At 38.5% G+C, this 21237-nt stretch overlaps 1 protein-coding gene across 2 annotated transcripts in view; it reads right to left on the bottom strand.

Moving 5' to 3' along the window:
- Positions 1-21237, bottom strand: part of LOC126336613 (uncharacterized) — an 80358-nt gene that overhangs the window by 44126 nt on the left and 14995 nt on the right. For both annotated transcript variants that reach the window (XM_050000485.1, XM_050000484.1), the window contains exon 3: positions 10640-10789. In XM_050000485.1, the coding sequence (XP_049856442.1) occupies positions 10640-10789 (150 nt within the window). The remainder of the gene's footprint in view (positions 1-10639; positions 10790-21237) is intronic.

The following is a 21237-nucleotide window of genomic DNA, read 5'->3' as shown; positions in this document are numbered from 1 at the left end:
GGAGAAGAACTCTCCAGACACATAGCAAAGTCAACAAGTCTGTGGAATGAATTGAACAACAGGTTTAAAGCAAAGAGAGAAACTGTGCTACCTGATCTAATATTGGTGTTTAATGTTTTACATATTCTACTGCAAGCTTTTAATCCTTCAAATCAAGTGTGATGTTATTAAGAAAAGATGATAAGAAAACTTTTGATGAATTAGAGGAACAATTGTGAATGTTTGAGAGAAATTTCACAAAGATTAGTGACAAAATCGAACAAGAGGCATTAGTAGTCAAATCAGGTGTACAAAACAAAATAAAAAGTAAACAAATTCAAAATTCAATGAAAATGTAACTATTGCAATGAACCGGGCCACTGGATCAAATATTGTAAGAAGTGGATTGCTGATGGAAGACCAGCTAAAAGTACAACTGTGCAGAAAAACATGGACAAGACTGTAGTAATAAATGTAGCATTGTTTACTATTTGTGGTGAGGCTTGTTCATTAGAAGTGGATGCACACAACTGGTGGGTTGACAATGGTGCAACGAAACACATGACAAATAGTCCTGAGTACTTTGTCAGCTTTGAAGCATTCAACAATCCCTGCTGTGTAAAGGCCACTGCACAGGGGTCTATAGAAACAACAGGAAGAGGATCAATTCAGATCCTGTCAACAGTTGGCAGCAGATGTGAAGACCTGAACCTGACTGATGTCTGGTATGTACCAAAAATTTCCATAAACACTATTCCTGTTTCAACTGCCCAAGATTGTAACAAAAATAGTATATTTTAGTCAAGTATTAATATCACTCTTTGACAATTGGTAGTAGAATGAGACTGTGTGGAAATCAGAAAGTTGGTGGTACTTTATACAAAGCAGAAAGCAAGCCCTTAGTGCCAGAGAAGGGTGCAACTGTGAATCTTTCAGTGGAAGGTATGTTTGATGTACTTCAACTATATTATGAGAGATGAGGTCATCAAGACAAGTGTCATGTTAAAACAAAACTCAAAAAGGAATTTAACATTAATGTTAAGGAAGGGGCAGAGATTTGTGAACTATACAAATTTGGAAAAGCGCATCGTCTGACATTTGGAACTAGAGAAAAGTTAACAAGGCCTGCTGAGTTGATATCAGCTGATTTATGTGGACCTTTTCATGAGTCATTCAGAATAAACATTACCTCATTTTGTTCAAAGACAATTACACCAAGTTTCGCAGTGGTTATTTTGCTGCAGAAAAATCAGAGTTGAATAAATTTCTCAAAGATTTTCTCTCACATACAAAGGCATTGGGGTACTCTGTTAAAGAGATGCTGAGTGACAATGGCAAGGAGTTTCATAACGAATAGGTTAGATCCATCTTAAGTTCAAATGGTATAATACAGTGATTGACTGCTCCCTATACTACTGAGTAAAACGGTATTTGTAAGTGGGATAATAGGACAGTTGTTGAGATGGCCAGGACACTTAAGTATTCAAATCCAGATGTCACTTGTCCAGAATAACCATGGGCTGAACTGGTTAACATAGCAATTTACATTTTGAATAGGACAGGGAAGTCATCTGTAGAAGGCGTCAGTCCTTACATGTTGTGGGAATGGAAAAAGCCTCGAACTAAACATCTTAGGATTATTGGCTCAACATATTATGCACACATTGCATGTGAAAAACAAAAGAAAATGGACAAGAAAGATGTGAAAGGACATCTCATTGGTTATGATGGTGATGAACACTTCAGGATTTGGATAAAAGAAAGTAATTGAATTGCGCTTACCAGAGATGTGCAATTTGAAGAAAACCAGGATGTTATACTGAACAAGTTACACTACCATTTCAAGATGTTGAAAAGCCCATTGCAGGTCCAGATTATATTAAAAATCAATCAGAGAGTGAGGAAAATACACACTCAGAAGATAGTTTGGTGACATTCTGGAAACTTGCAAAGAGGAAATAGGAGTGAAGTTAAGAGATCATTAAAGAGACCAAAATACCTCAATGATAATGGAATGATAACAGAAGATTTCTTTGTCACAACTGAGGTTCCTGAAACCTATGAGAATGCACCTAGACATGAAGACAGCATCAAATGTAAAGAAGCAGAGGACAGAGAAATGGAATCTCTGATTGGAAATAAAACCTGGGAGCTTCAAGACTTACCAAAGGATGCCAAGGCAATACCATGTAATTGGGTGTTTCGACTGAAAACAAATGAAGAGGGTCAGATCAAAAAATTTAAGGCTTGACTGGTTGCCAAGGGTTTCAGTCAACAAGAAGGCATAGATTACAGTCAAACTTTTAGTCCAGTTGCAAAAATGACAATGATTCGATCTATTCTGAGTGTTGCTGCAACTGAAAGAATGTATCTCGGACAGTTTGATGTGTCAACAGCCATCCTGTATGGAAAAATTGAGGAAACCATTTATATGGCACAATTAATAGGTTATGAAGATGGTACCAACAGAATTTTCAGGTTGAATAAAAGTCTGTATGGCTTAAAACAAGCACCAAGATTCTGGAACAAGTGATCCGGAGAATTTTTGATCAGTCTAGATTTAAGAGTAAGCCAAGAAGATCCATGCTTGTACATTCAAAATAAAAATTGCAAAGAAGTTCTGGTAATTTTGTATGTTGATGGTGGGTTGGTAGCTGGCACTGATTTAAATGATTTGAGCATTTTCTTTTAACAATTGCAAAAGGAGTTCAAGGTCACAATGGCACCAACAAACTATTATTTAGGTCTGCAAATTGAACCTGGCAAGGATGGCTATATCAAGATTCGCCAGAAGGCTTATGCACAATGAATTTTAAAATGTTTCAACTTTCCAAAGTGTAAAGCAGTTTCTACCCCAATGTTGAAAGTTACATATGTTTCACAGTCATGGAAAGATGACACTGTAGTACAGTCTTTTCCATATAAAGAAGCAGTTGGAGCATTAATGTATCTGATGCTTGGCACAAGACCAGACCTAGCTTTCAGTGTAAGTGTTCTGTCAAGATCTCTTGAGAATCCCACCAAAGAAGGCATATTAAGAGTAAAAAGGGTTTTTCATTTTGTATCAGGAATGACTGAATATGGAATCATATACATACAAGAGGAAAGAGAAAACCTCTGGAATGCTACAGTGATGCAGATTTTGGAGGCTGCTCAAAAACATTCAGATCAACATCTGGAGTAGTCATCAACTAAAAAATGGTTCAAATGGCTCCGAGCACTATGGGACTTAACATCTATGGTCATCTGTCCCCTAGAACTTAGAACTACTTAAACCTAACTAACCTAAGGACGTCACACAACACCCAGCCATCACGAGGCAGAGAAAATCCCTGACCCCACCGGGAATCGAACCCGGGAACCTGGGCGTGGGAAGCGAGAACGCTACCGAACAACCACGAGATGCGGGCTAGTCATCAACTACTCAGGCGAGGCGATATCATGGCTAAGTCAGCGACAAACCATGGTAGCAACATCTACAACTGAAGCTGAACTAGTTGCCGTAAATGAAGGTGTCAGTGAGATTATTTGGTTCACTTGTCTATTCAGAGAAACAACAAGACCATCTGAAATTCCACTACCCTGAATTGACAATTCTGCAGTAGTGAAGTTGGCAGAGAACCCAGAATTTCATCACCAAACCAAACATACAGCCATCAAGCATTTCTTTATTCATAAAAAACTCTTTGAAGGAAGAATGAGAGTTTATCAAATCCCATCTGAAGAGCAGGTAGTGGACATCATGACCAAAGCTCTACCGAAGACATTTATGAAAATACTGTGTAATCAAATGGGACTGTTGTAAAACTCAGTTTTGTTTTGTTTTGTGTGTTTGCCTTTTTGTTGATATCTATTTAACAAGGGAAAGTGTTAAAGTAAATTCTTTTTACTAACATATTTAAAAAGAAGTTTTGTGTTAAATTATTAATCTACATCATATATGAGCATAATGTTTTGTTTATCTCTGTTTTTTATTTTGAGTCACAACGCTCGCACTTTAGCTCTTAAGTGTTTTTAGAAGCTCCTTCGTCAAGTGACTTCTTGCATAAACAGTGCCTCCATATTCAGAAATAAATCTAAGTATTTGAAAACCAAACCCACCACTTTTTGTCAGAATCTGATCTTTATTGAGAATAAATCAGTTTTTTTCTCAACTAAATACAATACTTGCATCCCAAGAAAATCGGCATCTCCCTCCAGTAGTTCATGCAAGGAATGTACCTTGGTTCAGAAGTCCTTTATAACTTCCCAGTGGTACAAGCACGCTCTGCGAAAACTTCTCACATCACAAATGTGCCAGCAGTCACAAAATCTGTGACTGCTCTTATTTTCTCTGGATTGGTATAGACCCCATTGCCATTCCCTCTGTTCCCCAAGATTTTTATTCCTCGGGTGAAGAAGAGGCGCTTCTTTGGATTCAGGGGAAGACCTGCAGTTTGAACACTTCAACACAATTTTTAACTGTTTTAGATGTTCTTCAAATGTATTTGACAAAATGACTACATCAGTCATCAATATCATTGTATATGATAAAGTGGATGCTCAATAAATAACAAATAACAATAACACTAACAGACATATACTCAATTTAAGGTGTCACTGCAGGTTGTCCATCATAGTTCAAAGGCAGCTGGAGCATTACATAGCCCAAACATCATAATTGTCAACTAATAGTTTTTCCTGGTCAGATTTGTCACATTTGACTTGTCTGTAGCCTGCCTGTATGTCCACAGTTGAGATACACTTGCTGCTTTCAAGCAGTCCAGGATGTCATCAATGTGCAGCAGTGGATAGGCATTTTATTTTGTGATTTTATTAATCACTGGTAGTCGACACAAAATGATATGTGTCATCTTCCTTCATCACAAGGACCACAACAGAGGATAAAGGACTGTCTGAAGATCCAATGATATCATCTTGCAGCATCTTATCCACTCCCTCCCTCCCCCCCCCCCCTTTCCCCCCTTTCCCCTGGATCAACCCCATCATTCAGCCACTAACACTCTGTATGAGTACTGGCTGATTGGTGTATGATTCATGGTGTTGATAGGGTCATGGGCTGCTTGTCTTGTCTTTTCTCCACTCTGAATTTGAAAGCACCGAAAACTGGTACAGAATGGTAATTACTTGTTACTTTACCAACATTGTTCCTCAGTCAGGCTAGATCCTACTGACAGTCTGATTGTAGCTTCCTCCCCTGTGTTGTCTGTAGTGGTACCAGAGCATGATTATTCATCAGTGACTCTAAGCTGTCCTTCCTGGACTGGTTTGGTTGTCCCTACGCACCTACCTTTAGGAACAATTAGTGATACAAAGTTCTCTTTGACCACTTCAAAGCTTTTGATCACCGCAGGCATGTGAGCTTGAGTAGTTTTTTGCAATGGATAAACTCTTCACAGTTTAATGCATCTATATTGATGACACGGACTCTTATCATTGATGATGGTGGGATCACAATGTCTTTCATGGCAAACAACCACCCAGAGCAATCTTTGTTAGGTGTGATTGTTGGTCTAGCTTTGATAAATCTGGAGCTCTGATCTTCCACAGTCTATGATTGCCTGTGATGGCTGAAAAGTCCCATCTGAAAATAACATCATGATCACATTTTGTCAATATGAGAAATTTGAAAGGCTGTGTTCTATCATTGATTGTTATTCTTGTAATATACATCCCTATCAGCTGGATGTATTCCCCAGCAACCTTGCTCTCATACCAAGGAACATAGTCTTCATTAGTTTATCAATGATAAGCATTCAACACCACAGAAAAAAAAGTACTTGAGTTGACTAGTGCATGGACTGATTGGCTGTGTCAATGATGACATTGATGAGATTTCATGTCATATTGGTGGCTGTCATTCATGGAGGATTTTCGTCTGTGATGGCCACACCTCCATAGATAGTCACCTCACTTAGTTTTTGTGAATTTGGCAGCTTGGTCAACGGTTGGTACATTTGTACAGCAATGTATAGTGGCTATGGCATGTTGTGGATCTACCTTGTCGAGGGTATGATGATGAGCTTCATCCCACAGTTTGATTATAATCATCTGCAGATGACTGGCGCGAATAGGGCTTTTAATGATGGATGATGTCTGGCAGCATGATAGATATCAAACCCTCATCTTCTCTCTCCAGTAGCATACAACATTTCTAGGGTATCCGAGTGTGGTTTCAGCTGCCTGAGACTGCAGACAGGTGTGGGAGTTGCATTAGCCTGTGTGTGTGTGTGTGTGTGTGTGTTGTTGACAAAGGCCTTAATGGCCAAAAGCTATAATTATGAGAATCTTTTTGTTGTGCTTATCTGCGACTCAGCATTGCCGCTATATGGTGAGTGACATCAAAGATCGATACACCTCTTCTTCAACATTCTCTATTACATCCTGACATATGGGATTGATGTTCATGGCTATTGTATCTTGTGTTCTCAGTCTGATGTTCCTGTCTGCCCTACACAACTGTATCTATTCTCTTGCTATCAGATGTAAGAGAGAAGGGAAGTTGTGATGGTCTTTACCAACTACCATAGGAAACACATTCAGGAGTTGACCATACTTCTTTTATCCAACCCTTGTCTATTGCATTTCTTTGATGCATTGACACCACTTTATGAATTCTTCTGATGTTGCAGCATCCTTTACCAGAAGAGCTTGCTTGGTACATGTTGTCTGTGACTCCTTTCATAAAATGTGAGATTTTATTGGCTTCTATCATATTAGTATTTACAGCGTTAAAAAGAGCCAAAAATTTCTATATGTATGATTGTGTTGTTTTGCCATGACATTGGGCATTGTCCTTCAGTTGTTCTTCTGCTAAATAGACTTGCTGTTAATTGTCACCAAAAGTCTTCTTCAATTAGGCCTGGAATTTGTGCTGGCAACTGAGATTGTCTTTCATTGTTTTCGAACCACGGCAGAGCTCTGATGTCCAAGTAAAACTACATGTTTGCCAAACACATTGCGTCCTCCACCAGTTGCATATGGAGACTCAGTCGAAAGCTTTCAGCCATTTTGTTGGGTCCTGACCTGCATAAAAACTGTTGGGTGCCTGATGTACAGCTGACTACCTACCAGCTTGAAATTAATTGAATTAATTGGTCTCATGAATATTTTTACCTTGGGAGCAATTTGCTGTTTGTACTTGTGTTCCTGTACATGTAGATGATGACTTTTATATTGCCTAAATGGAGTCACAGCTATGCAAATGTCTTGAAGATACCTAGTATTGCCAGGAAACACTGTCACATCAAAACCACAATCAAGTCCAAATCTGAAAGCAGGGTCTTCATGAAACATATCACTCGCAACTGAAAGCACATTTATTACTGACAATTTCTTGTATCCTGAATATGACTGATCTCTTGAATGGAGACTGCAGTTATCTGAACAAACATTCTATGTTCCAGAAAGCTAGTGTTTATACAACCATTGAATATTCAATATAAAAAAAAATAAAATAAAATAAAATAAAAACATTACAAACACAAGATATTTCAAGAACCTTCCAGAAATGATAAACACAAAATAATGAATAATTGCTGATGGTCAGATCTGAACCAGTGATCCACAGCATACTAGACAGCAACACTAAGCACTATACCACACTGATGATACCAGAGCTCATGGCAATATTACAGGTTCAGTGCCTATGTGCAAAAGTTAGAGTCCATTATTAACTACTGAAACTCTTATAAGCTTTACAAGATGCCTGCATGAAATTTCAGAAGATGGCAGAATTGTTCCCTGAAAACGTTTCAGAGTTCTCAGAACTGCCATGCAAAAATTTTTACAAGTGCATGAAAATTGTTCTCCTGAAACTCTGTGTCATGCAAAACTGCAACATACTCGCTACTCATGGGAACATAGATGTGACATCATTCTGTTCTCAAAGTGAACTGTCAACAGCCATTTTTTGTTGGGTTCTTAGTTTTTGAGTTATTTACAATTTAATCATTGGGGTAGTTTATATACACTAATCTGATATCAATTACTATCAAACATAAAGAAATGTGCACAATTATGGATAGCTGCCATAGTGTGCTTTCACATACTGCCTCTGCTTTTAGCAGTTTACAATATTATGTTAAAATGCGGTTTTAATTCCTGGAATGAACATACTGATTTTTAATTCAAAATATAGTACATATATAAAAAGTCTGAAACTATATCTTCATAGAGCTCTTCAGCAGTATCTGTGGACATTTGGTTTATTAAAATTGCTTAAGGCATTTTAGTGTTATTAATTTTCTGATTCTGTAAGAATTTACAATTTTTTTATCTTGAATAACTTAAATTGTCTTTGATGTATTGAGAGGGCTTTTAGATACACATTCTTGCTACATTTTTCTCTTTAATTTGTTGTACTTGCCTAATGTTTAACTATATTGATCTAGATTTTATGGAGTTTTCAGCTGTGAAATGATTTTTTCAGCTACTTAGTTCCTGCCAAGGTACAACCTAATCCCACCAGCCTCCTGCAACTTTCAACTGCCTTGATTTTCCCAGCAGCAGTAACACAGGCAGCAATGTACTAGGTTATCTGCTCCTCTTTTACTAGCCATTCATTATGCGGCCTCTCTTGTCCACTAATAGCAGAGTCTTAAAATATCATCTGCGATGAGGTTCTAGATGACTTTTAGCCACTACCCCCTTCTGAGCAGAGCTTGGTGGAAAGAGTTGCATGTAGTGCCTCTTTTTAAGTCGTCAAAACAGACTGCATGTTCAGCTTAGTGGTACCAATAAAATCTTGACATTTAGATGTGACTGTATGTAACATCTCAGTGTTCCTATATGCAGGCATTGAATTCCAATTAGTCATTTGTGATTTTATAGGTGAGTGTTGCAGCTTAGTGTCGGCATGCATTCCATACTAAACAGAGTATCATTTAGCTAGCTGAATGTGACAGCTAACAAAAGAGATTGACTTGGCTAGGCTTAATAGAAACAAATAAATTACTTTTGTTTCTGTGGAAACGTAAAGTGTGGTGTTTCTGCATGCCTTAGAATTGTCATACTGTTGGGTCAAATGGCTCTGAGAACTATGTGACTTAACTTCTGAGGTCATCAGTTGCCTAGAACTTAGAACTAACTAAACCTAACTAACCTAAGGACATCACACACATCCATGCCCGAGGCAGGCTTCAAACCTGCGACCATAGCGGTTGCTCGCTTCCAGACTGTAGTGCCTAGTACCGCACGGCCACTCCAGCTGGCACTGTTGTGTCTTTGTGAAAATTATTATCAGAAGTTTCATGGGACCAGCTGAAACTGATGTATTGACTAGCAGCAGAGTACATTTCTCAGTCCAGTGACCAGGTCTCAGAATATTGTATTTTTGCATGCAGTTAGATACCTATAAGGCTTCTTAAGTATCTTTATCTTATTCCATGAGGGCCATTCAATAAGTAATGCCCCACATTTTTTTCTCAGAACATATTTATTATTATGAGTCATAATTTGGTGACAATATATATCAACATGTCTTGTCCATATTCTATTTTTCTACGTAGTCTCCATCATGTTCTTTTTCTATACTCCAAAGTTGTGGAAGAGCATGTATTCCCTGCTGATAAAAGCTCTTGTCCTGTAGGTGTAGCCACGTTTTCACTGCATGACTGACACTCTCTTCATCTTCAAACTGTGTTCGCCATAGAGAATCTTTAAGTGGCCCAAAGAGATGGAAGTCTGAGGGTGCCAGATCTGGACTGTATGGTAGATGAGGCAATGATGTCTGCTGTGAGCATTTGTGGAACCCATTGTGAGCACCTCTTTGAATATCCAAGAGTCTCGATCATTGCAGATGGACTTCCAATGTTGACCGAGAACTGTAGAGCAAATTTTCAAGTTGTGATGTGTCAATTGGTATGAATAATGGCATCTGCATGATTCAGCATGTCTGAAGCAGTGGCTGTGACAGCACGTCACAAGTGCGGCTGATCACAGAGTTCTGTTTGTGCATTTCCTGAGGCAGCAGCTTTCTTTACCCATCACCCAACTGTACTCCTATCAACTGCAGCATCACCACACACTGCACACAAACATTTATGGTGTTCACCATGGCTTCTCTTTCTGCACACAAGAATTCAATAACAGCACACTGCTTGTAATGTGAGTAATGTGTAGATGCCATTTTGATCGTGTACTACAGCTCTGCCATGTGCCAGAATGGTTCGAAACTTCACCAGCACACAGAACAAACATCAAATGTGAAGCAAAAACAATGTCTATGTATATTAACTGCTTTTTTTTAAAAAATGTGTGGCGTTACTTATTGAATGACCTTGTTCAATAAGACTGTATACCCACCAGTATCTCTTCAAAATCCCTCTCTTCTTTTGTGTGTCAGGGTAAATAACACTTTACACATAATAGCTCTCAATTATATCAATACTCTTGGTATGGTAGGCAACTTATGGTTTTGTAGTTTCTGGAACCTCAGTACTAGTCCTAAATAATTGAAAAGGTAGAGGGGAAGAATAGCAAAGAGATTTCAAGTCAGATTTATCTGCTGTCTGCTACTGTTATTTTGTCAAAGTGAAACGAGGCTACAATCCTTGTTAAGCAGTCTTTCTTTTCATATGTTTCAACAGATTGTTGACAGGACACAATACTCTTGAAAATTTTATAATTTTATGAAATGTTTTGATATATCAATACTTACAGTAACAGCAGCCACCAGAAACAGGGCAGGAGCCAATAACTTTTCCTCCAGAAAATCGACATACATTCCTGTCCAGACACACTCCTTTTTTGTCAGTATTATTTTGACTTCCAGTGCAAATAATGTTTTGTTTCTCCAGGAAGGATGGCACTGAGAAAAAAGAGATTACTAGGTTAATTTTTAAGTCAATGAATGAAGAGAAAAAAAACTGAGGTCTGTGTCATAATATGAGTTACTTGTCTATGATAAGCCATATAAATTTGTTCACAAAAACATCTGTTGTGTAAAAATTTATTTGTAAGATCATTTACCCTAACTTACTTTTGGTGTTGTGATCACATTAATGAAAGCATATAAAACCACATTGATCCATGAAGGTTATTTTTTAGGTATGGTGCGTTTATTAAAAAAAAACCTATAATTGTAATATGTTTAAGAGGTAATTTGAAGCTTTCAATTATACTTGTCTAGTTTTCTATACAATTTTCATGCCTGCTTATCATAATGCTGTGTAAGTTAGTGCATTTATGCCCATTAGAATTTTGTTGTGTTTGGAAAACTACTTTGGACTAAGAGGAAACCAGCAATCAAGTTCCACAAGGTCCACATGAAAGTCCAGTCTTATTTCTCATGCATGTATTGATGTTCCACTTTACACACTGCTAGCAGCACTAGTCACATGAGGACAGTAGTCAATACTGATAAATGTACAAGAGTAGGAGAAATTGTAAATAATGTATTTAAAAAAGTAATGACTATTATTTGCAAGTATCTCTTTATCGATTTTAAAAGGACATTGCATATTTAGTTGTACTCTTCAAAAGATACAAGACCAATGATACATATCATTCATGAAAAACAACTAATAATTTAGGAAAGTTTTTCAAAAATTTTAGGATGGCAATTTAAACTGTAAAGACTGAAACTTCTTATGTAAGACATTCAGCCACTTTTGCATTTTGTATCATTGAAAGACTTGGAGGGAACCAAATATGTAACTTAATATTTTTGGACAATTAAACATCAGTAAGGTTTATGAAATTATATTCTTGTGCAACTCATCCTTAATAAAAAAATACCCATTTCACAAAGGAGTGCAGTAAGAATAATGCCCGCTATTCATCCAAGGTTGCCTTGTAAATATCTGTCTATGTAGTTAGGCATTTACACTCCAGCTTCACACTGAATATATAGCTTTTTTACTTACATACTAGGTTTGCCACACAAACCACAGTTGATATTTGACCTTGTCATTAGCCTCTTCCGTCTTCTTTGGCCCATGTATTCTTCTTCAGCTAGTTCACAGTACTCATATCCTCTTTGATCCTGTCAATCCATTTCAGCCAAGGTTTTCCCTTTGGTCTGTTACTCTGACGTTTTCACCCACCACCTGACTGGTGACCTGACCTTCTCGATATTTTACATGCCCACACTGCACCGGTCTCCTCTCTTTAAACACTGGTGTGTTGTTCAGTGAACTGTACAACTCTGCAGTTATGGTTTTTCAGTTTCCTCCAGTTGTCTCCATCCTTTGCTGATCCAGTCATCTGTCTTAGTGCAGCATTCTCAAAATTTTGTTTTCTATCTTTTGGGTCAGAATCCAGGTCTCTGCTCAGTATAGGACCACTAATTGTATTACAGTTCTGTAGATCATAATCTTCATAGATCTCAATGGAAGCCAGAATTTGGGTGGCTTTCTGAGTACACAACTTGATCTGTTTTGTTCTTGTCATTATATCATGACCTGTCAAATTCCTTTCACTGAATACTAACACCCCCCAAAAAATACATTTTTCATATTAGGTGCATTGTGCTGCACCTACTGCCAGGTACTCCATATCAACAACCTCAGTAGTCATTAGACATTGTGAGAGAGCAGAATGGGGTGCACCACAGAACTCACTCCATGCTATTCTATCCTGTGCAAGCTTCTTCATCCCCCAGTACCTACTGCAACCTACATCCTTCTGAATCTGCTTAGTGTATTCATCTCTTGGTCTCCCTCTATGATTTTTACCCTCCACGCTGCCTACCAATACTAAACTGGTGATCCCTTGATGCCTCAGAACACATCCTACCAACCGATCCCTTCTTCTCGTCAAGTTGTGCCACAAACTTCTCTTCTCCCCAATCCTAAGGAGTGTAAACATTGGATAATTGAACAGTGGGGAAAAGGTTGTGTGGAGTGACGAATCATGGTACAGAATATGGCAAAGTGTGGGTGTGGCAAATGCCCGGTGAACCTCATCTGCCAGCCTGTTTAGTGCCAACAGTAAAATTCGGAGGAGGTGGTGTTATGGTGTGGCCGTGTTTTTCCTGGAGGGGTCTTGCACCCCTTGTTGTTTTGCATGGCACAATCACAGCACAGGCCTACATTGATATTTTAAACACCTTCTTGCTTCCCACTGTTGAAGAACAATTCAGAGATTGTGATTGCATCTTTCAACACGATCAAGCATCTGTTCATAACGCACAGTGTGTGGCACAGTGGTTGTTGTAATGGCAACCTGAATGGTCCCCAGGTAGTAGTGACAGAAACGCGACGGGACCCGCGGAGTGGTCCACAAACAACAACACAATTGGAGAGGACGGACATGACCAATGAAGGGCCTTACGACACAACAAGAACAGACAACAGAGTAATGAACCAAACAAGACAACCAAGTCAACTGGAATAGAAACACGAAGTCAATACACTGTCTGAGATGATATGTTCTGAGGCGCAATGCGAAGTTAGACTGCTGGCTGAGCGTGATGCAGGCACTTAAGTATGCTATTGGGGGTACCGCTATTGGCTGCTGGGACCACGTGTTCCACTGTGGCGCTCTCACACTAAAAGAGGGCCAGGAGGCTCGCACCGCCACAGCTTACGGCGCGATGGTGCAGAGACCTCTATTGGTCTACGACGTCAGTGACGTCTGGCGCAGATTCAAATTCCTCAGTGCACGGTACCAGAGTGGTTACATAACAATAACATCCCTTTAATGGATTGAGTGGACCTGAATGCTATGGAACACCTTTGGGATGGTTTGGAACGCCGACTTAATGCCAGGCCTCACTGACCAACATCGATACCTCTCCTCAGTACAGCTCTCCATGAAGATTCGGCCGCCTTTCCCCAAGAAACCTTCCAGTACCTGGTTGAATGTATGCCTGTGAGAGTGGAAGCTGGCATCAAGGCTAAGGGTGAGCCAACATCATACTGAATTCCAGCATTACTGATGGAAGGCGCCGTGAGCTTGTAAGTCATTTTCAGCCAGGTGTCCGGATACTTTGATCACATAATGTAATTGAATTCTTCTACACTTTCAAAGATTTTACCATCCACATCTCCTTTCTTCAGTACTCTTTCTATACGCCATATGGAGAGAGAAGAGCTCTGACGGTTGATGTGGCCTTGGCTCACGTGCTTCGTGCATCCATGATGGCCAATCCAATCATGAGCTTTTGTTTACATTACCATGGCAACGCCCCAGTGTTGCCATAGTGTGAGGGACCACTGCTTTCATTAAGTTGTGACATGTGCTATGTTCACATTTGTGTGTATACATGTGCATTCTGCTACTACTGTGAGTTTCTTGCCATGCATACAAGTGGAAAAATGTGTATGTCTGTGTATAAGTATGAAGTGAAAAATGACTGCCTGCAGTGTAGAGAAGAGGGCTTTTGGGAAAGGAGCTATGCTGAAAACCCAAGGATGTGAATTTATTTACAGACTGCATGTTTACTTTGAAAGGAAAAGGGACAATGGTGGGCCTTTGATATCAGTGAGTAAAGTGGTTGATAGAGTGACAGAAACATTTAACATATCTACAGTGACAGTGAAGAGAGTCACAAATGATAAAGAGGGTGCCAATTCAGCTGTGAGCCCTGTTATTATGTCATCTGGAGAGTCAAGGAAGAAATTGAGTCATATGACTCAAACATACAACTCTGACAAAAGTGCTATCAGGCAACTCATATACATGTATTAGGAAGTAGTATCTGACACTTAATAATTTGATGGCATAACTGTCAGACAGTGGTTTGTTCATAGGCAGACTGACAAGTTTCTCCATTGTTTTGAAAAAAATTGGTTTCCATTGGAAAAATTTCTCAGGATGAAAGGTATTAATGGAATGCGGAGACATTGTAACATGTAGATGTCATTTCCTGCATGAGTTGCTAGTAGTGAATCCAGAAAATGTAATATAGATCGACGGAACATAAGTTAATGTGTGTCATACACGTTCCATCCCACGGACAGACAACACTCGCCAGGGAACTATGAGTGTGCCATCTGGTAAGGGAGGGTGACTAATTATAGTTCATGCTGGCTCTATGAACAGTTTTGTGCCCAGTTCTATGATGATGTTCCACATGAGGAGATGAATGCAGATACATTCAAAGACTGGTTCATTACTTGTTTGCTACCAAATGTCAGTTCTGGCAGTGTTTCTGTAATGGGCAATGTGCTGTACCATTCTGTACAATTAAAGAGGGCACCAATGGCTGCTGCAAGGAGAGATGAAATAGTCACCTGCTTGAAAGAAAATAAAATAGGCTTTGAACAGAATATGTGGGAAGTGGAACTACTGGAATTAGTGAAACAATACAAGCCACAGAAAATGCATTATGTGATTGATACATTACAGAGAACCACAGCCACAAAGTTATATGTCTTCCACAATACGACTGCCATTACAATACAATTGAACTCATCTGGGCTCAAATAAAAGCATATGTCCCAGAGCAAAACAAGACCCTTGTGTTGTGTGGCACAGAGAGGCTGGTAAATGAGGGTGTCACATGAATAATGCCAGAAAATTGGAAGAATGTTGTGAAGCACATGTGGAAATAGATTACAAGGTCAAACATTGAATAATTTGTGAGAGAAGAATTACAACAAGCTGGAGAGTGAAGAGCTGGACTTGGTATCGGTGTGTGTGTGTGTGTGTGTGTGTGTGTGTGTGTGTGTGTGTGTGTGTGTGTGTGGTGTATGTGTGTGTGTGTGTGTTTTATCGAATTTGTTGTAAGTAATAAGTAATGTTGTACAGTCAAATACAAATAATTATATCAATTACTATAATACAAAAAAGAAAAATGATAATTGTTCCTCATAATTAAAATTGCCTTCAGATCAGAAAGGTTCCTACAGTAAAATCATCAAAACAGTTTATCCCTTATTTAATATTATTAAAAAGCCTAATAGAGAGCAAAGTTAAATGTAAAAGCAGATTAAAAAGTATTCTTTGGGGTAAGTTTTTCTATTTCATAGGATAATTTTTATTCAGGAACTTGTAGGTTATGTAGTGTAAAATAATTACCTGATTCTGTTAGTAAATGCGTAATTTTACTGGCAAACCTGGTAAATGATCAACATGCTACCATATTAAATAAAAATTGTGTAAAATAGGGTATAAAATGATCACTTCCACATTTTTACTGACTAGCTTAGTGGGCACTGCTTCGCTCGCATTGACTATATGGTCCTCAGAGACATTTTGTTTTGTTTCTATTGAATCAAACTTTAATGTTGTTCTCAAATTGCAACACCTTCTAAGCTTTTCATGCTAATTAAGGCCATAGAAGGATGGTCTCCTCTGAATGTACTTCTGCCAAAAAGCGATTCTGGTAGCTGGAGCACAAAGTTTTCGTTAATCATGCCTTTTGCGTTCTTGTGGAGATATTACTGTATCAACTTTCATCCCCTAAAAAGTGGTTCTTTATATCTAACAGAGAAGTACATTATCAATTTTCATAAATTTAGCTTTAAAATTTTTTTAACGTAACAAAATATTTTTTAATGATGTAAATAAAATAGAAAGAAACTTCCACATGGGAAAAAAATATACCAAAAACAAAGATTCCAAGACCTACCAAGCGGGAAAGCGCAGGCAGACAGGCACAACAAAACAACACACATACAAAATTTCTAGCTTTCGCAACCAACGGTTGCTTCTTCAGGAAAGAGGGAAGGAGAGGGAAAAACGAAAGGATGTGGGTTTTAAGGGAGAGGGTAAGGAGTCATTCCAATCCCGGGACTGGAAAGACTTACCTTAGGGGGAAAAAAGGATAGGTATATACTCGCGCGCGCACACACACACACACACACACACACACACACACACACACATATATCCATCCATACATATACAGACACAAGTTATATTTAAAAAAATTTAAAGCTTGTGTCTGTATATGTATGGATGGATGTGTGTGTGTGTGTGTGTGTGTGTGTGTGTGTGTGTGTGTGTGTGTGTGTGTGTGCGCGTGTGCGCGAGTATATACCTATCCTTTTTTCCCCCCTAAGGTAAGTCTTTCCGCTCCCGGGATTGGAATGACTCCTTACCCTCTCCCTTAAAACCCACATCCTTTCATCTTTCCCTCTCCTTCCCTCTTTCCTGAAGAAGCAACCGTTGGTTGCGAAGGCTAGAAATTTTGTGTGTGTGTTTGTGTGTTGTTTTGTTGTGCCTGTCTGCCGGTGCTTTCCCGCTTGGTAGGTCTTGGAATCTTTGTTTTTGGTATATTTAAATTTTTTTTTTTTTTTTTTTTTTTTTTTTTTTTTTTTTTTTTTTATCCGCTGTTGGGGATGAATTTTCAGAAACACTGAGACACACATCTTATTATTATTATTATTGTTGTTGTTACTTCTAGCCTAGAAGTCAAACACCAGTTGTCATGAAGAAAGATGCCTTAAAACTCTTTAGTATTCTTAAGAAATTATTTATTTTCAAAAACCTTTCATCCACTATTTTACCCACTTAGTCGCCGAATTTCCAAAAATGCTGAAATGTATATTTTTTATTTTCTGACAGACAAACCAAAGATCATTTTTCATAGTTCTAGCTTCAAAATTCCCTTAATAGTGATATACTTTCAAAAAGCATTTCATTCCCTATTGCACCTCCTTGGGAATGGTATTTTGGACACTCCCTTTTCAAACAATGCTTACAGTATAAGATGCACACCCTCTCCAAACTTCAAGCTGCTAGATTAGATTAGATTAGTTTTCATTCCATAGATCCGTGTTGAGGAGATCCTCGTGGATGTGGAACATGTCACTTTTTTTTATTTTTTATTTTTATTTTTTTAAGCTGAAATAACAATACTAATAGTATAAATATATACAACACATCATTTGTTTCTATTAAAAAATTCGTCAATGGAGTAGAAGGAGTTGGCCACTAGTAAGTCTTTCAGGCTCCTTTTAAACTGATCTCTATTTGTAACTAAATTTTTTATGTTTGCTGGCAAATTATTGAAGATGAGTGTTCCTGAGTAGTGGACCCCTTTTTGAACTAAAGTAAGTGCTATAAGTCCTTGTGCAGATCATTTTTGTTCCTGGTATTGTATGTATGAACTGAGCTGTTTGTTGGAAAAAGAGATATATTATTTAGGACAAATTTCATTGAGGAGTAAATATTCTGAGAGGCAGTAGTTAGTATAACCAGTTCTTTGAAGAGGTTTCTACAAGACGTCCGTGAGTTTACTCCACAAATAATACGTACTACACGCTTTTGGACTCTGAAAACTTTTGTTTGACTTGAAGAGTTACCCCAAAATATTATACCATATGACATTATGGAATGAAAGTAGGCAAAGTATGCAAGCTTTTTCACTTTTATGTAGCCTATGTCTGCTAACACTCGAATTGCAAATACAGATTTGTTAAGGCGTTTCTGCAGTTCTGTGATGTGCTCCTCCCAACTGAATTTATTATCAAGTTGTAATCCCAGGAATTTAAGACTGCCAACCTCTTCTATCTGCATATAGTGAGTCTTTTCAAAGTTTAATGTCAGTGAGTTGGCTTTAAACCATTTATTAATATCCATGAAAATATCATTAGCAGATCTTTCTAGAACTACACTTGACATACTATTTATTGCAATACTCGTGTCATCTGCAAACAAAACGAACTCTGCTTCTGGCAGTGTAACTGATGAGAGATCATTAGTGTACACAAGAAAAAGCAATGGCCCTAAGATGGATCATTGTGGGACACCACATGTAATTTCTTCCCATTCTGATGATGACTGATGACTTAATTCACTAGTCCCTTGCACTGACACCCTTTGTTTCCTGTTAGCGAGGTATGACTTGAACCATTTTGCAGCACTGCCCGTGACACCATAGAATTCTAATTTATTTAAAATGATGTTGTGGTTTACACAATCGAATGCCTTTGACAAATCACAGAAAATACTTGCTGCTTGTAACTTGTTATTTAATGAATTAAGTACATTTTCACTGTAGGTGTAAATAGCCTTTTCAATATCAGAACCATTCAGAAATCCAAACTGTGTTCTTGATAATATGTTATTTGTGGTCAGATGGTTGAGAAGCTGCCTATAGATTACTTTTTCTAAAATTTTTGAGAATGCTGGCAAAAGTGAAATTGGTCTGTAGTTTGATGGCATCTCTTTATCTCCTTTCTTGAATAGAGGCTTAACATCTGCATATTTCAGACAGTCAGGAAAAGTCCCAGTTATAATTGACTGGTTACACAAGTAACTTAGAATTGTACTAAACTCACAAGAACATGCCTTAATTAACTTTGTTGATATTTCATCGTAACCACTAGAATGCTTTGTTTTTAAAGATTTTATTATGGATGTTATTTCTTTTGGTGATGTGAGTGACATATTCATGTCCCTAAAGCTATTTGTAAAGGCTAGTTTCAGATATTCAAGGGCATTATTTACTGATCCTGACAATCCCATTCTATCAGTAACGGATATAAAGTACTTGTTAAATAGATTTGCCACACTATGCCATCGGTTACTAATGTGTCATCTGCCCTTAGTGCTATTTGCTCCTGCTCCTGCTCCTGCTATCCTTAGAGGTTTAGGTTTGGGCTGAGCAATGATGAATCAGTGTAGCAGTTAGACCCTATTTCACCCCCTTTGGGGTTGAATTTCCAAAATCGGTGAAGCCCATATTTTTTCATCTACAAATTCTTTCACAATGAAATATTCATCATCATCATCATCATCATCATCATTTAAGACTGATTATGCCTTTCAGCGTTCAGTCTGGAGCATAGCTTAGAAAATTCCTCCATGATCCCCTATTGGTGCCTCTTCTGATGTTAAACCTATTACTTCAAAATCTTTCTTTTTTTATAGAATGAATTTTTATACAATCTTCCCGGGAATTAATTTCACGATTCTCCTGTAACAATGCGCTGCAATTTTGCAAGCAACAGAAGAAAAAATAGTACCGGAGGAGAAATCGAACCCGAGACCTCTGGCGTAAGGGTCCGAACGCTAACCACGCAGGCGAGATGGCGGCACGATAATGGACTAACATTTTGTGCTCATAAGGCACCTAAGAAACTTTGGATCGATTTTTCTCTTCATTTTCCATGTAGCGCTCCTAACATTTTAACTACGTGAGGTGTTAGGGGTCCTCTTTCACCACACAAAAGTGCGGACAAATCCCCGACCCCACGGTTGTGCCGTCTCCTTTTAAGACAGATTGTCAGCGGTCCTGACTCACCGACGAATAAACTCGCAAAACACTTGGCCTCTCTGCTCCAGCCACACGTTGGGAAGACCGACACATACATGAAGGACTCAGGACACAAACTTGCACCAACCAACATCCTGGTCAGCTTTGATGTTGTTTCTTTGTTTACGAAAGTGCCACTCAGTGACGCTCTAGAGCACATCGGTTCTGTTTTCCCGCAAGACATCACAAAGCTCTTCCATGCATGTCTCACCACGAGCTATTTCACGTGGAATGGCGATTTCTATGAACAGCTGGAAGGTGTCACCATAGGTAGTCCTCTCAGTCCAGTGGTGGCCAACTTCTTCATGGAACAATTTGAAGCACAGGCACTGGACTTAGCGACTTGCAAACCTAAGGTGTGATATGGATACTTCGATGATACTTTCATCTTGTGGAGGCATGGTGAAGAACAGCTCAGTGACTTTCTTCGACACTTGAACAGCCCCTATGCCAACATAAAATTTACCACAGAAGTAGAAAAGGACAAAAAAACCACCATTTCTAGATGTGCTGGTCACAAACCTGGCGTAAACCTGGAGCACAGCGTGTATCTAAAGCCGACACACACGGACCGATACCTGCACAAACTATCAAACCACCAACCAATTTTTATAAAATTTTTCACTCCCTATTTCAGTCCCTTAGGGGTTGAATTTCGGTCAGGGCATTGCCTTTATATAGAGAGATAAACAGTACATAAATTGATCATGTAACTGACTAAACTAATGTGAACTACTTTATTTCTCCTTCTCGATCAGTGGTGAAGTCCGATGAGAAACAACATCATCGTCAGCCAAGAGAGGATAAATTGCTCCCAACTGAAAGACTCAATGAGAGTTTTTATTTGACTAGAAGTATAAAAGACCACATTGTCATGAAGCAACTAATGTCATATCATCTATTCTCATTAGCATACTAATTTTTTTTAAAGGCATACAGTAATTTTAGGAATTATGGTACAGGTTTCAGTTTAAACAATCAAAGTTTTAATCTAATATAAAACTTCAAGAGCCCTGATGTTAGCTCTTATTCCTGTCATATTTTTTGTCAGAGTGGCTGTAACTCAAATGAGAATGTGTAGCATTCACAGCTTTCATATCTAACAA

This window comes from Schistocerca gregaria, chromosome 2 (assembly GCF_023897955.1).
Source record: "Schistocerca gregaria isolate iqSchGreg1 chromosome 2, iqSchGreg1.2, whole genome shotgun sequence".
NCBI classification, from domain to species: domain Eukaryota; kingdom Metazoa; phylum Arthropoda; class Insecta; order Orthoptera; family Acrididae; genus Schistocerca; species Schistocerca gregaria.
Note: the sequence above shows the minus strand (reverse complement) of the source record. Positions and strands in the feature narration are given on the sequence as shown.